The sequence below is a fragment of the Phocoena sinus genome, chromosome 4, assembly GCF_008692025.1.
Source record: "Phocoena sinus isolate mPhoSin1 chromosome 4, mPhoSin1.pri, whole genome shotgun sequence".
Taxonomy (NCBI): Eukaryota; Metazoa; Chordata; class Mammalia; order Artiodactyla; family Phocoenidae; genus Phocoena; species Phocoena sinus.
In genome coordinates, this window is record NC_045766.1 from 89,730,103 (window position 1) to 89,747,858 (window position 17,756).

Consider the following 17,756-nt stretch of genomic DNA (forward strand, 5'->3'; position numbering starts at 1 on the left):
CATTATAACTTAGAATAAAATTTCTTTTGATAGTCTTAAAATTGAACTTAAGAAAACCTTTTATGAACTTCATATATTTAAAGATAGAGGCTACCATCTATCTATTTCTTTTGATAGATTAGCCGGGGTTTAATTTGGTTATTCAGAACAAATCTGAAGATACTTTTTTTATGGTATTAAACATTTTTTTCTTCATAGTAATATAGTGTTAAATTATGTAAAACCTAATTTGGAAAGAAAATAATGAATCAAAATCACAATTTGTGCTTCTTTAATCATGAAGAAGAATTGGCTTGTACGGACATGAAAGGTTTTAACTCTGCCTTAAGTATAGTTTGTTAAAATCATTGGATTTTGATGAACACTCTTGATTGAAATAACTTATCCCTCTATCTAGCTTTATTGATAGATTGTAAGGAGACAGGGACACTAGATATCCTTAGGAGAAACCCTGTTTAATTCATAGTAAGACTGTATATACTATGTTAGCCTTTTGGCCACATAGCCTATCTTGGAAAAAACAGCAGATGAGGAAAAATGCAAAAAAGGCCTCTGAGCAACCAAAATAAGTATAAACACTTCCATTTAAAAATATTCTATGAGGAGACCTAACCTCACTGCCCCCTGTCCCTGAGTGCCCACTTTTTCCCCCTGTATTCTGACTTTGCCTACGTTCTAACAAGCTTGGTTATTAGGTTTCTAAACCCACAGCAGCCTAGGAGGAGGAAGGGGTGCTACAGGCAAGCAGGGAGACAGCCACAGGTGATCACTGGCATCTTGATAACAGGAAGCTACAGGAACAGTTTACAGGCAGAATGTGAGCAACTTTAGTTATCTGGGATCATTTAGTGTGGGATCAGTCATATCCAGATTTCTCTGCCCTGAGGGCATCATTGTATTACGGAATAGTACATACAATATGAGACATCAAAAAGATGTAAGGGACTTCCCTGGTGGTCCAGTGGTTAAGACTCCATACTCCCAATGCAGGGGGCCTGGGTTTGATCCCCGGTCAGGGAACTAGATCCCGCATGCCGCAACTAAGAGCCCACACACAGCAACGAAGATCCTGCATGCCGCAACTAAGACCCACTGCAGCCAAATAAACAAATAAATATTTTTTTAAAATTACAGCCAGTAGGGCTTCCCTGGTGGCGCAGTGGTTGGGAGTCCGCCTGCCAATGCAGGGGACGTGGGTTCGTGCCCGGTCCAGGAGGATCCCACATGTCGCGGAGCAGCTGGGTCCGTGAGCCATGGCCGCTGGGCCTGCGCGTCCGGGGCCTGTGCTCCGCGGCGGGAGAGGCTGCAACAGTGAGAGGCCCGCGTACCACAAAAAAAAAAAAAAAAAAAAATTAGAGCCAGTAAATGTCAGCATTTACCAGTATCCAGAATCCAGTCTGACAGTGGTGTCTGATCTTCCTAAGAAGTAGGAATTTTGGCTTGGTAATTGTAGACGTAAGCACCTCCACTTATTCTCGTTTCATTACTAGTTCGGTGTTGGGATCTTCTAACTCTCCCTTCATCTCCCGTTTTCACCTGGAAGTCTGTGAATCCAGCTTCTGTCCAGGCCCTTATGATCTAGGTCCTCCCAGCAGGCTCCCATCTGAACTTGTGATCTCTCTGTAATGTCTGACATGGGGACTCCATTCCCAAGGAAGTGTCTTCTCACTTCCTTGCCTGAGCCTTGAGCTTCACTCTTGGGTCTGCCCATGCAGGCATATATGTTCCCTTTACCAGACGAGGTCTCAGTCAGTGATCAAGGGATGTTTTGTAGAGTGGCCATAATTAGTCAAGTTTTAGAAATACTGCCTTACGCTATTCCCAGCTTTCTTCTTTATTCCCAATGGGGAGATGTCTTAACCAGAGCCAACTGCCCAATCTGGCTTGGACCCTTGGGATCAAAAAGATCCTGTAGTACCAGGCTTTTGTTGTTATGGACCTAGCAGAGTTGAAATGAGTGGAGTTAACTCTTGCTGATATCAGGAAGTCATAGTCAACATTTCTCTGGCCAGTAACCTGATTAGTCCCTGTTCTCTTACCGGGTTTTCCAGTAATGTGTGTGCAGTACCCATTAGGAATAGTTTCTCCCCAAAGAGATAGTTTTAAGTTCTTTGTTTTAAGATGGCAACTCAACAGGTATACCAAAAACATGACCAGTGCTTCCACTGTATATCACCTGTAACAGTTTTCTGTATTAATACTTAATAGGTCCGTCTCTCTCTGTTAATACATTACTCCCCCTACTGGTAGCCGTGGCCTACCTGTAGCCCCCAGAGTTAAGTAAGAGGTTTTGTACTTTGAAAATGTATCAGGTTTTGTAGCCATACTTAGCCTAGTTGACCAGAACAGCTTTGCAGCACTATGCACGCTATCCAGTGCAAAGGGCTTTATATATCCTCACATGATCTCTCTTACTGAAATGCAGGGCCTTCTCTTATTACACCCCTATCTTCATAAGACCAACCACAACCAACTATGTATATTTATGTGTGTGTGTGTGTGTGTGTGTGTGTGTGTGTGTGTATAAATACACACACAGAGAACACAGTATTTATTCAGATGCTTAACTATCCCATTAATATTACCTGGGAAAAGGGGAGACTACTTTCTGGAACAGGATTCTGAGCAGGCTAGTAACGTTGCATTTTTGGGGGGGGGTTGTATTTCAGGTTCATTTTATTTTTTAAAAAAAATTACTTTATTTTATTTATTTGTGGCTGTGTTGGGTCTTCTTTGCTGCGCGAGGGCTTTCTCTAGTTGCAGCAAGGAGGGGCTGCTCTTCGTTGTGGTACGCGGGCTTCTCATTGCGGTGTCTTCTCGCTGCGGAGCACGGGCTCTAGGCATGTGGGCTTCAGTAGTTGTGGCATGCAGGCTCAGTAGTTGTGGCTCGCAGGTTATAGAGCTCAGGCTCAGTAGTTGTGCCACACGGGCTTAGTTGCTCTAGGGCATGTGGGATCTTCCCGGACCAGGGATCCAACCCGTGTCCCCTGCATTGGCAGGCGGATTCTTAACCACTGCGCCACCAGGGAAGTCCCTCAGGTTCATTTTAGAAACAAACTTCTCAGGACTAAGGTGATGGTGACATGGTTCAGATCAAATGTCTTGGTGGCAAGCTGGGGAAAATCATAGGAGAAGATCCCAGGCCTGTTGTCTGTCAGCTTGGCAATGATGTTTGAGCATTGACCTGGTTGTGAGGAAATAATGATATCGTCATCCTGTCCTTTATCTGGTCCAAAAGTAGAGTTCAAAGAGCTCCATACAGAGCTCTTGATATAAGGCTGTTCAAGGCAGATGGCCCTCACATAAAGTGTCTTGAGTGGTGGATGACCTGTGAAAGCAAGTTCCTTGACAAATTTTTTAGTGACTGTGTGGACAGTAATTAGCTTGGAAGGATGCTGTGGGAGAAGACACCACAAATATAAAGTATAATTTGAATTGCCTCTCAATCAAAAGAAGAAATAAAAGTGACCAAATAAAAATATTTGGAGCCTATGAAATTAAATTTCACTGAAAAAGAAATAAAAATGATCATTTTACATATGAAGAGGCACCCAACCTCAATGATGGTACGGGGAAAATAAATTACAATGCCAGTATAATAGTTTTTATTTCCATTATATTGAAAACTGAAAGTGCCTTTGTAGCATCTCTTGTCATCATCAGTGGAAACAAGCCCTTTGATGTACTCTTACAGGGAGTATACATGACTAACATACCTTTTGAGGCAGTTTGTCTCCCCTTTTGCTTCTTCAGGATCTGGGCTTTAGGGGTTCTGTGGGGCTGATGTTTGTGATGACTTTTGGTATTTCCTGTGTTCTTGGGCCTCTGGTCAGTCTCCTTCGGCACTGATAATTTGATTTCCTGGCCCGCGGTCCCCAGGAAGGTCACGGCTTCGGCCGGAGGGGCCCTTCCAGACCTGGCGGCGCTGCAGCCGTGGGCAAGGGCGGGGTTGGGGGTCGCTCCACCCTCCCATTGGGCTCTGGGGCGGCTCAGCGGCAGTGGAGGGAAGAGATCCTGAGCCAGGAGTTCCAGCTCCGCATAAACGCGGGCTCCATTCTGGGCGGCAGGGTTGAGGGGGTGGGGCCCCGGGTGGGGCCTCTCTGCCCTTAGTCATTCCGGGAGGGAGGTAGGGAGGCAGGAGCTCCCGGGGAGGGAGCAGTACGGAGCGCCAACCTTGCATGTTCGATCCTTGAACTGACCCTGGGTAGTATGCCTCAAGGTTATGTTAGGGGATGCCTTGGACTGTTATCTTCAGCTTTCCCTTTGGCAGTCTTAGGGTCAGTTCTCATCAGTTTCTTTTTCTTAGGACCAATTATTACCCCCACTAACTAGCCTCAGACTCTTCCTAATAGGCTGTAAACTCTTTGCAGGCAGGGATTAAATCCTTCTATCTCTCCATACCAAGCACAGTGCCTGGATTCTTACCTTGAATGTTGTAGGAGCTTAACAAATGGCTTATTGGTAAATTAATTAATTATAAATGAGACTTCGGGATAACCTGTGTCTTACTGAGCTTCTAATTGTTTCTTCAGCAGCATTAACTGGAAAATGCAGTTTCCCAGGAGCCATGCTTTATCTTCGTTAATGTTGTTTCAGAGAGGAACTTTGTCATGATGATGTAAAATTTTGATTAAATGGAAACAGCAGTTTATTTCTCTTTAACTAATAGCTCCACATAAAATACCATTTGTTATTAGAGAAACAATCGGAAAGGAAAGGTTTTCTCAAAGTATTATAACCAAGGTGTGGTTAAAATGATTTATGCTTCATATGTAGGGCTTGCTCAGTTAATGTATCCACTTATTAGGCATTAGGAAATTCTGAGTGAGGAACAAGGTTATGAAATAGATGTGCAAAGATGGAAGTAGAAAGAGACTGTATAGTTTGAATAAGTTAATGCTGTTCTACCAAGCCTAATGTTCTCTTTTTTTGCCCTTTCTTCATTTAGTAACTAGGCCATTTCCCCCAGTATATTAACTATAGCCTAGGAATGAGTGAAAATTTTTGAGCTGCTACATTAAATCATTTCAGGACATTGGGAGTAGGAATTAGCAAAGTATTGCCTGAAGGAACCAAATAATAAGCTAAGAAGGGTAAATATAACTTACTGAAGGGCCCAATATAAAACCAAATAGTATTACAGCTTATGCACAGGGCTGTCTTGATGTGGTGTTTGATCTCCATGTACTCTACTGTCCGATTCAAACAGAGCCAATACTAACCATTTGCCTTTGTGAAAATTAGAAAAATGTGCCCTTCCTTGAGTAAAAATTTTAAGTATGTTATGCACAGCTTGAACAATCCAATGTTCAGGCCTGAAGAAGGTGGGAATGTGGATGGGTACCCTCTCTGGCTTTGTTTGGTGATTTTGGACTCCACCCTCCTGTAATGAAGGGAAGAAGCGGGGATGGGATGGAGGGGATGATGGGGTTGGGGAAGAGTGGCTCAAGGATTTAATCAGTAGCACTAGTTTCAATTCACCCAAACAGTGGTTCTGTAAGTCAAACTTATTTTTAAATCAGTGACCAGAACACCTGCGTTCTATTAAGCATCATACAGAACTGCTGCTTAAGAGGACATGCCCCTTTTTGACTCAGTCTGGCTCTGTGCGATTGGGATGTGAGGCTCATAACCCTGGAAGGAGCAAGCCTGTGTATATATCACACACACGCTCCAAATGTCAGCGCTCACATCCCACTGGTAGTGTGTACATCCTCCCACCCCCACTGTCATCCTCATAAGTCTACCGGGTTTTTTATAGAAAATGAATTGGGCCTCCTAGAGCCAGGGATGGGTACTGGGATGTGCCAGTGAGTGTGCAAGTATATGAACATTAATGAATGTCAGTGTGGAGTTTCATGACTGAGAATTTTCCCTGTGGCTTTAGGTTTCCACTGGGAGACCCAGTATCTCTTCTCATGCCATCACATACATTCTTATATAACTTCACACATGTCTGCCTTGTGAATACTGCCACCCGTCCCCAGCTATGATGCTATTGTGCTACCTTGGATTCAGTTTATATAGGTCTATAGCATTATATTAGGTGCTCAAAATAATACAATGTTTCTGTATTTAAATGAGCACTTTAATGCTTAAAATAGAATCTTGGACATTTTTCACTTGGAGTTTCCACATTTTACTTTTCTTAAATTAATGCTTGTATTTTTTATACTAACTGAATAAATTCAGACCACATACTATGAAATGTAAAAGCATATATTAGTTACCCATTCTCTAATTGCGTGGTTAGAACTGTATAGCCTCCTGAATTTCTGAACAGAAAGCAATATATGCTCCTTTTAAGGCTCTGAGTCTGTTTAGAACTTGCTAATATGAGCTGGGAGGTAGGAGAGAGAGAGAGGTTTTTTCACATCAGCAGTGACCTAGAGACTCAGTCGGGAGTCAGTTCAAAGCCCCTGGAGACCTCAAGCTCCCCCCAAAATTAAATCCCAATATAAGGTTATTCTTGTACTTAGTGTTATACTGGACAAGAAATATGTTTTAGTGACAAATTCACAATGAGAATGTAATTTCACCATGAGGTTGTTTATATAGTCTTTTATTTTTAAATGTTGTATTAGGGGAAATTGCAAACATAACAGAATTAGAATGAGATAATGAACCCTTATGCAACAGTACCTTGTTTAACAGTTAACCTTTGGTTGATTGTGTTTCCTCTAAAGCCCCTCCCTCCTTTTCTCTTCACCCCATATTATTTTAAAGTAAATTTCAGACATTATGTAAATTCACCTGTAAATATTTCAACATTTATCTCTGATTTATAAAGCCTTTTTTAACATATCCATCATGCCATTGTCATATCTATAAAATTAATAATAATTCCTTAATATCATCTAATACTCTTCGTATTCAAATTTCCCTAATTGTCTCAAAAACATCTTTTTACAGATTGTTTAAGTTAGAATCCATGTAAGGTTTATACATTGTATTTGGCTGTTTGTATCTCTCAGGTTTCTTTTTTTCTATATTAATAATTTTTTATATTTTTCTTACTTTTTAAATAATTTTTCAAGGGAGCATAAAAGGAAAAATACTACCAAAATCAATGCATTAAACTTTATCTTTAAATCATTAATTTCTACGTTCTTTATGTTTTCAGATCCATACATACTTAATGCCAAAATGTGGAGGGCTGAGAAAATGGAAAAAAAAAATTTTCCTTTTCTTATTCAAAAACAGGACTGAATTGAGCTTATTACTCAACAGCAGAAAACAAATGCAAGAAAGTCAACCTCTACCCTATTTGAGTTCAAATAGGTCTGCATTAAATCACATTTTTAAGCTATATTATGATTTGACCTAACCAAAATATCACCTTATATATACAAAATTTGTAAACAATGTGCCCTTTACTTCTGGGATCTTATCTTTTTTGTCTTTCAGATTTTGGGTTTGTATTTCAGTATAGTGAATTCAAACTAAGGCAATGTTTTCTTACCAAACATGTGAGTGTTTGCATCTTTTCTACCATTACCAATTAACATACCTAAATGGCTTATTCATTTGACAGTATTCCCATTGAGTTCACTCTGATATCTCAAAAAAATTATTCTTTGTAAAAATAGTTAAATCACATATTTGCTTCTTTTATAAATACTAACTTTTCTATTCTACCAGGTTGGTGCATCATTTTCTTTCAACATGGATAAGAGGACAGAAAAAAATTTCTTCTGCCGCTGTAATTTTAATACTACCATGCTTGATATAAATTGTGCAGTGCTGCTAAAATGCCTCAAAATTTTACCATTTCTTTTTATAAACTCTCAATCCTGTGATATCTTTCCTTTCTTAGGATATGAACGAGTCTGCCAAACAAGAAGATATTTTGGAATCCACAACAGATGCTGCGGAATGGAGTCTAGAAGTGGAACGTGTACTACCACAACTGAAAGTCACGATCAGGACTGACAATAAGGTATAGAAGAGAGAACACATTTTGTTCAGATAGATTTTTATAAGGCCATTTCAGGGTCAAGGGTACTCCCAGTTACAAAAATGATTTAAGAAGGGATTCAGTTTCCAATGTTTTATTTTAATAGAGATTTAATAAATTGTTGTTGAATGAATAAATAATGTAATATGGCCCATAAAGCAAGGAGTGTATCTTTAAAATGATTTGGAACACATCATATTTCCCTAGGATTAAGGCGTATTTTCTCAATACATTTTGATATATTTTCTTGGCAATCATATTTTGTTTAGGTGAATAGTGAATGAAATTGGAATTCTGTGACTGTATACTAACTGAGTAGAGTTAAAAAATGGTTTAGAACTCTGCTGGTTGACAAAACAGAAGACATCCTGGAAGCCACCTTACATAATCTACTCAGTACACATGATTAAAAGTTTAATATTAAGAACATAATCAAGAAATCATATGCAATAAAGATTTGGGGATTAGGCCAGATGAACTGGCCCATTTAATCAAGTTTCTGCTTACTTTTTACCTACAATTTATGAGTAAGAACTTCAGAACAAGCTAATAGGTGACTAGACAATACTACTCTTATTAGTATTATAATAATCTCTATAAAAGGGCTAGAGAGACATCTAGGTAAAAAAATTAAAGGATTTTTATCCTTGGAGGCTAGAGACAAGCCCCAGAATTATGGAACAAGGTTCTAGGGAAACTTGTCACTCTACAAATGTGGTTGTATGTCTGCTCCCCAAAGTAGCAGCTATACAAAGATTGCTGTTTTCAGTGCCTTGGAAGCGAATTCATACTTCGATTGCCTGGATTTGGGCATGTAGAACTGTATCCTAGAGAAGCTAAGAAGTAGCCTAGACTCCTAGGGCAGTCCTAAAATAAGATAAGGACAACAGAGGTCTTCCTGGACTGTGAACAGCTGTGGAACAAGCTTTACCTAGAGTAAGTGGGCAAATCCTACAGCCTGTTTACAATATATTTACCCAATCATTATGGAGGACAGCTATTATTTGAGTACATTGGGGGTAAATTCTCTGTTTATATATCTCTTATATGTAAATACATATTAATAAGAATTTCTTTCCTGATTTGATCTCTGCTGGAAGTCATAATTTTCAAAAATGTAATTTTTTTGTGAAAATGTAATTTCTGATTCTTTAGTTTTGTCAGAACAAATTTTCTTCATACAATTAAACATCACTATTATTGTGACTGTAGTTAGAACAACATGTTAAAATAATTGTGTAGTCGGGAACTCTCAAGTACATCTTAGTCCCGTGAGGAAGCATGTTTAATTTGTTTACTTTCAAGATAAGTAAACTCTTGAAATCAAACATCTCACTTAAAATCTAATAGGATCACACGAGTGTGTTTTTTTTTAAGAACTGTCATTGATCTCCACATAGTAGAAGTAACTGAATAAAGAAAGAGAGAATATAAATGTAACTGCTAACCTATACAGTTTTATAAACCAATACTGCAGTAGTCAAAATCCTGGATTCTTAAAGAATCAATGTTCTACTGATTTGGGGAAGAATTAACTAATTCGGAGTTGGACTCTTAGTCTCATGCCATTCATTACCAGCCTTGATCTTATGAGGATATACTGTGTCATTAATTATACAGTCCGTGTTACAGGCAACATTCGAAAATGTCAGATAAAGTTTTTGGGGGGGGGTTGGTATTTTTTCGAATATGTGAATGTCATTTTGAGTTTAGATTTTTGTGGTAAAAATACTGACATAAAGTCCTATTTGATTGCTTTTTCAGAATTCTTCTCTAGATAATTTGGTCCTTGTGTCCAGTGTTTCGTAAACCCTTCTTTCTCCTAAGTATTTCAGCTGTAGCAAATGGGAATTACAGCTTTAGGGTCAATTCTTCATTCAGCTTACTTAAGAAAAATAAAATTATACATTGATTTGAGAAAATAAGGGGCTAATGAATAGAGAAATGTTTTTCATGTCTCAGAAATAAAGTAATCTGGTTATACATGTGGTTTCTCATGGACTCATTATCCTCCTTAATCAGGAAGTGTTGACACCAGAATCATGGTTGATCCCATTCTTCCTCAACTCCTAACTCTACCAAAACCAAACCCTCTCCTTTACTTTTGGACAAAACAATAACCTCTTACTCACCGCAGGCCATTTAGGACCTTTCAAGATTTCAACTTCATGTTTGAGGGGGAAGAAAAGGAATTAATTACTTTCAGATCAATGTGTTTTACTGATCACTGTTACATTAATTTTTAAGTAGCATAGAGATGTAGGAGATAAGTAATATAGGGTCAGCATTATTTAAAACAATGATAAATTTCTTTAAAATTACCTTGTGTTAGAAGTAAAAAACGTCCCATATTTATTTGGCACCGGATCAAATGTTTTGCTTTTTTTATCTCACAGGTTCATTTTAGTCCTTGTATGCTTCCCAGCAGTGTATTATATTAAAAAAGTAAATCTTCTTTTCCGTTCTTTTTGCATATTATAGTCTGTATGCTTGATGACATCCTGTCATACACCAGTATTTTATTTTGTATATTCTTCATAATGTAATCAGGTTTTTATTGCTAGGCTAGCTTATCCTTGTTTCTGGCACTACTTGTTACTATTACCAGTTCTCAAAGAATGCAAATAAATTTTAATATTAGCTTAAACAAATTACAACTGGGAAAATAAGTATGTTGCCAAAACTACAAATAATACATTCCACAACTGAAGATAAAGGATTTTTGTCATATGCTGGCTTGAATGGACTGTATTAGCAGTTCCCTTTTTAGAGCTGGGTATAGAGAATGCTCCTGGTGATTACTTCTAGAGTAGCTATATACCCATCTCCGATCTGCCTCAATTTGGAATAATGTATCTGAAGACAGTCAGAAGTTTTGCCAAGAGAGTTGATAAATTCAGCCAAATCCTGGGTCATTAACCAGGTCAGTAGCCAACCCTAGTTAAGGCCTTAGTTCTGACCAAGTGAGTAAGGCTCAGGCATCAATTCCTTAGAAGGGCAGTCTGAGGACACCTAACCTAGAGTGGATGTCGGTGCCACCTAATAAAATCGTCTACGAGTATAATACATCCTGGACTTTTTGTTCTTTCCTTTCTTTTTTTTTTTTACTCTTTATTTCTCTAACTCTTTCCTTTTCTGATGTTTTTTAATCTTTTTTTTTTATTGTTCTCTATTAGACCCCATAGTAGTGCCCACAAGTGTTATATAACTACGCTGGTGGAATTTAAAACTAAGAGCAAACATCTGTGATTATACTCACTAGACTTAAATCTGTACTTGGTCAAGAATTATCCTAATCTCTGAGTCTTTTTAAAACACAATTTTGTTGTTAATTATAAAAATAATACAGAAGTAATATTTCAAGGGGAGAGGAGTCAGGTAGTGTACTGTGATTTAGAAGCTAGGGATCACACATTTAGTCCCACCATCAAATCCTGATTTATTGACCCAGAGTTTCAGAAACTTAGTAGAACTTTGGTAGCTATAAAGACCCAGAGAGGATGGAGCCTATCTCACACACCTTCCCTTGACACCCAAAATTCATATTTCTACCACTTACTAGCTGTGTGATCTAGGGCAAGCTACTATAGCTCTCTGTTCCTCCTTTCCTCATCTGTAAAATGGGACTAATTATATTCCTTACCTCATGGAGGAGTTGTAAAGAAACAAGAACAGTGTCTGACACATAGTTACTGCCTAATAAATGTTAATTATTGTTATGTTACAATATTGTTTTGTAATATTATTGTATTCTATGATAGCTCTCTTAGGTTTGTGTCTGTATCAGTATTCAGGAAGAATTTACAAAATTCCTGCCCTAATGCTTCCATCACTTAAGGGAATATTGATAACAATCAGCCTTATATTTTTACCTAGGGTGTAACTGGATTCATATAAGTATCACTTTGGTAAATCTTTCTAATTTTTTCCTTAGTAAAGGTATATATGATATGATGAAAATAATAATAATAAATGATATTTACTAAGTGTTTGCATTGTGCCAAGTGCTGTTCTTAGCACTACGTACATTGACTCATTTAATCCTTTCCACTGCCCTATGATATGCAGGTACCTTTTACTACAGATGAGGAAACTGAAACACAGAGAAGTTATTTGCCTCTGCCTAGTGACAGGTATGATATTTGAACCTCCAACCCAGGCTCTTACCTATTCAATTAGTGACAATATAGCATACTGGTGAAAAGCACAAATTCTAAACTCAGGACACTTGAGTACTCATCTTGAGTCTAACACTTATTAGCAGTTGGAACCTGTGGGTAGGTTATGCAACCACTCTGTGCCTCAGTTTCCTCATCTGTAAAATGGAATTCATTATAAAGCTTACCTCAACAAAGTTATTAAAAGTATTAAATGAAAAAAAGAAAAAGGGGGCTTCCCTGGTGGCGCAGTGGTTGAGAGTCCGCCTGCCGATGCAGGGGACATGGGTTTGTGCCCCAGTCCAGGAAGATCCCACATGCCGTGGAGCGGCTAGACCTGTGAGCCATGGCCGCTGAGCCTGCGCGTCCGGAGCCTGTGCTCCGCAATGGGAGAGGCCACAACAGTGGGAGGCCCGCGTACTGAAAAAAAAAAAAAAAAAAAGTATTAAATGAATTAACATATCTAAAGCACTTAGAATGGTGCCAGAGGAATCACTTAATATATGTTGCCCACTATTTCTGTGTGCTTTTATGTATGGTGTTGAGATTTTACCTCTTTTTTAACATATCATTTCATCATGAGCATTTCCACATATCCTTAAAAATTATAAACCATACCTTTAGATGGCTGTCTGTAGTGCTAGAAGGTTACTGTCAATCTCCAGCTGAGTGCTTGGTAGGGAGATGGCTTGGCCAAGCTCAGCAGGTTGGGGTCAAACCAGGAGCTCTAGGATCTGGGTGGAGAAATGACAGGGCATTGTCCTGCAGGAACTGATGCTTAGGATATGGGCAAGCCTAAGGACCAGAAGATCTGAGAACACAGACCAGTAGCAAGAAATGGATCGGCCAGTGGGTCATTTTAGAGAACAAGTGGTTGTTGAATTTGGAAATCCAGCTGAAAGAGAAAACATGGAGAGCAAGAAGCAGAAATGAAGATTAAATAGAAAATGAAATTTAGAAATCTTGTATACTTACTCATTGCTGCAAGAATGTACAGTCAGACCAGCCTGTAGGTTGTAGCTGCTTTTACCTGTTTTTAACCGTGTGAGGGGCTCTTCCTCAGGGTACTTTATGATAATTGTTGAAGGGTAATATTTCCTACTTGATTGAAATATTTTAAATTCCATAATAGTAATTTTTTAAACTTTTAAGTGAATCAGTTGACAGTGGCTGAGTTGAATAATAAAATGATTGAAGCTGAGCTGCGAAAGAATTCTGCATGTCCTCTATTTCTAGGGGAATAGAAAATGTGAATGCATATTCATATAGATTTCACTCTCTGTATTTTTGATGAATTTTGATTGCTAAATAAATACCTAATGCTGTTTCTTGAGGAAAATTATTCTATCTTTTTTAGTTTCTGTTTTACTATTAAAAACAGCAAGCTTTTATTTGGCTTTGTGGAAATAAACAGAAGCCGCCTAAATGAGAACAGGCAGAGGCTATTCAGAGCTTGCCATAGCAAGGGAGTCAGCCATCACTACTTGCGTCGGCAGAGAACTTAAGGCACGCAGGAGAATTTGAAAGACTTGTAGTGGAAAAAAGGGAAGGCTTCAAGTATGTTCATATGTGACTAGAAATTTGGAGGTGGGCTCACTAGAAGCAGGGCCTCTCATGTGATTGGTTAGGGGAAGATATTTGGCTTTGTCTAATTGGTCCTACATTGGAAATGCGGGGCGGGGCGGGAGAGTGCGGTTTGAGCAAAAATTGGGGAAGCTGACAGTTACAAAGTCCTTGCTACAGAGGTCAGTTGCTACAGAGGTTATATTTGGCTTCCTGGACTAGGTGCCACAGATTGTGGGTCAGGATTCTAAATATTTTGGGTAATGATCTAGCTGTTATCTGTTGTCCATTTGTATGTTCAGTTTCTCAACTTCATTCATTGAACCGAGGGAAAGTGTCTTCTTAAAATGGTCACTCTTATTAATCTTTATCAGGAGAATGATTTTTTTCAAGTCAGAGGTTTTTACAAAGAAACTAAGTAATCATTAATAATATTTATTTCTGTTCCCCAGAATTAAAGAAGAGCAGCAAGCGTGAAATCAGTTTTCAACTAAACCTTACATAGACCCTTTTTTTCAATTATGCAGTATTTATTCCTAAAAGATTGTATATTGTAATGATTTAATATTAGGTATTTAATGCAATGAACAAATGTTCTATCATGCTTTAACGCCCTGTGGATATTGTAATTAGAATTTTGATTAATGACTTAAATAGACTTTTTTCCAAATTATAATTAAATGTTTCCTGCTTTGTTGTTTTAAAAGATAGTTGGCTAGGTACCCCCTTCATTCCACCAAAATGTCTTTAGTAATTATGTAAATCTTCAGGTTCATTACAAGGAATTTAGATAAAGAGATTATTTTTTATTTAAGGCTTAGGAAGTACTACAGCATGTGTTTCTAATTATTTCAAGCCTTTGCTTCACTGAACTGCTTTTTTACATCCTTACCTGTTCTTCAGTGTCCAACTTTCTGAAGGTTGCAGTTGTAAAAAGAACCTTAAACTTAAAATTTCAACTCTAAGCAATTGGATTTTGTTTTAATGTAAATAAACCATACAGGTGTTGCCTTGGGTAATTCACAGCAGGAAACCTTTTGGGAAGAGTCTTTCTGCTAAGGATGGAATCATGACAATAGTCTTGAGCCCTTGGGCTCTCTAGTCACTGTGAGAGCTAAAACCTAAGAGGGAATAGAGAGGCCTTCATTAATCAGCAGGTGGAATTCCATTTAAATGAACCTGGGAGGACCACAGAATTGCTATATTAGATCTAAGTCTCTTGAAATTGGAAGCCACATCGTGCAGAAATGGACAATGGTAGCGTCCTCTTTTCACTCTTGTAGACAAATCTATATCTGGAAGCAATGGAGGGTATTTTTTTTCATTCCGAAGCAGTGGAAGGTCAACTTGCTTTGACCTTCTGCCATCACTGTGTTTGGATGCAGAGTAATAAAATTTAGCTTTCTAAGTATTTCTGACCTGTAGGGATTTATAAATTATTATAGTTTTGGAGTAAAGAGCATTTCTCAAGACTTGTACTCTGGTTGCCGGATAGGCTATATTGATAGGTTTCTTGCAGTCATGAGCAAAAAAGTATAATATATTCTGTGGGCTAGGTTACAGGAATACCTTTTACATGTATGTTCCTCATAAAATGGGATTCTGCCTGTTATTTAAATAACGGAGAAACCACGTTTATAATTCTTACAGATGTTCTGGTAGACAGACCTGTTGTTGAAACATAGTCACACAATTTCTAAAAAATAAGGAACCAAATTTTTAAAAATCGGCTTTTGCAATTACCAGTAACACATGTAAATACAGGTGGCAATAAGTTGGTCTTCATGAGACTCCATGCAGGAGTAATAGCTCCAGTTACTGTCACAAATGTTTGTAATTGTATCCATTGCTGCCAGACAGTAAATGCTTTTTAATATAGTAAGGCCATAAATGTACATGCTGCTGTTGTTTAAACAAAATACAATTTTCAGCAAATTTATCCTTGAAACACCTGCTGTAATCAGAAAGAGGTGAATGCTATCAAAATAAACTGCCTAAATTAACTAGACACACATACATTTTTAGAGCAGCCGGTGTGATTACTCAACTGCCACGTCGTCTCAGAGAATGAGGGGAAGTATTCACTGATGGACTTTTACGGGCAAGCTTTCTTTAAGGGAGACTACACAAAACAGAATACCGTTTTGGATTTTTGTGTTATTTTTAAAATATGGTGTTATTTGGTGGACTTTAAGTTGTATTCTCAAGGTCAACATTTTTTTTTTTTCCTTTGTAGCATGTAGGTCATGGACAGGGTTGTGGGAAAGAATACTATGCTTAAATTATACATTTGAAAATACTGCATAGGGGTGTAGAAAAACCCAGCCATCCTTAAGCAACTGGAAATGATTTTCAGCTGCTTCTGTCCCAGTCTTGTTGAACATTCAGGGTATTCTGTGTTTAAAGTTAGTTGATGATGCCTTCCTTCCTATTTACCCTGAGCATGATAAATGTTTCAGCTGGATCCGGAAAGGTTTCATTTATCACAAGTTGAAATAGGAGAACAAGTGTTTTTGCTTTAGAGATTACCATCATCTCTAACTAAAGAGCATCAACAGGGGTAGATTTTTAAGGAAATAACCAATAAAGACTGCATGTTATGTAAATGCTAAGGAGGAAAGTTACTAATGCCTCACGGTAGATATACCTCAAATAGACATTTGTGATTGAGAGCATTGAGTTAATATACATTGATTATAATTGAAATTTCTAGCCTAAATACATCATTATTACAAAGTATAATTTCATGTTTCCTTTTACTTAATATAAAATATGAATTGAAGCAGAAACCATGTATCGTATGGACCTCCCTATAAAGTGCACTTTTTAATTGCCTTGACTCATTTTTCCAATCAACAGTATTAGAGCGGTTCTCACTATCAGAGTGTTTTATTACAAATTTCTTAATATTTGGACAAATTGTTACCCCCATAGTCTTTTTCCCATTATATGTGATTGTTTCTTTAGACCAAGGTAGTGACTTAATGTTTCTTAGTTCTTCAGATATGGAGATGATTCCATTTTTTTCAGTTTTTGTTTTTTGAGTATCAGTATGAGATCAAAGTTTTGATTAGTAGATTCTCAAAGTTCAGAGGGACTGGCGAGGTCATCTCTTCCAGCTGTCCACCGTGGTTCCTCAGCATCCTATGAAACAGTGACATTCTGAGTCAGCCTAAGGGTGTTCCTGCATTCTCAGAAGGCCCCCAATCTCTGCCTTGCCAAATCTCTTCTCAAGGCTTGCAATGCCTTCTAAAGTCTGGAAAACCTCGCTCGGAAGATTTGTGTGGCCCATAGAAAAGGGGTGTGGATAGAATAAGCATGAATAATAAGTCTGAGTCAACATGTGAAAATGCTTAGTAGCAGACAGTAGTAAAGATAATTTCTGAGCACACATTAGAAATGTAATCATTTTACTAACAAGGTATTTTATGGAGAGATTATGGATCTCCAGTTTCAGTTCAATTACAGGCAGGTGTGAGAATCCCAGTGATTGTTATGATAGCCTTTGCTTACCCTCTATGCACACGTATTATTTTTCTCTACAAGAGCAATATCTAGAAAGCAAGAACTTTCCCGAGGAAACACATATTTCCAGCTTGACTGCCACACCCCCTGCAACAAACACACACATACAGCGTACAGCACACGTACATACTGAACTCTTCCTAGGTCATATGTCTAGTTCTTTGAACACTTATGAAGAAAAATCATGCTCTCACACCACAAAGGTGTATACCACAGAAGACTTTAAGCTGCTGACAATTAAAGAAAAATGTCACATTTAAAAATTTAGGAAAGCCACACTCTGCAACTATCCTGCAACCTGATGGGCATTTTTCATTAAGAAAGTAATCTCATGAAAAAGTTACTTAATTTAATGGACAGTCTCTCTCTCTCTCACACGTACACACACACAAATACACACAAATGTGAGCAGTGATGAAGCTGAAAATTAATCTAACAATTAGAACAGGAAGAAGAGATGGCAAAACTGCTTGTGCAAAGTGGCAAAAGGAGGGAATACGAATAGTGTTCTGTCATTAGAGAAGGGAGTGCTCTGGGTAGAGGAGGGAAAGACG

General features: G+C 38.1%; 1 protein-coding gene across 1 annotated transcript in view; it reads left to right on the plus strand.

The window, feature by feature from the left end:
• The window catches only part of IFT57 (intraflagellar transport 57), a 60,916-nt gene that overhangs the window by 26,672 nt on the left and 16,488 nt on the right, over positions 1-17,756 (plus strand). The window contains exon 6 of the mRNA XM_032631047.1: positions 7,817-7,939. Within this exon, the coding sequence (XP_032486938.1) occupies positions 7,817-7,939 (123 nt within the window). The remainder of the gene's footprint in view (positions 1-7,816; positions 7,940-17,756) is intronic.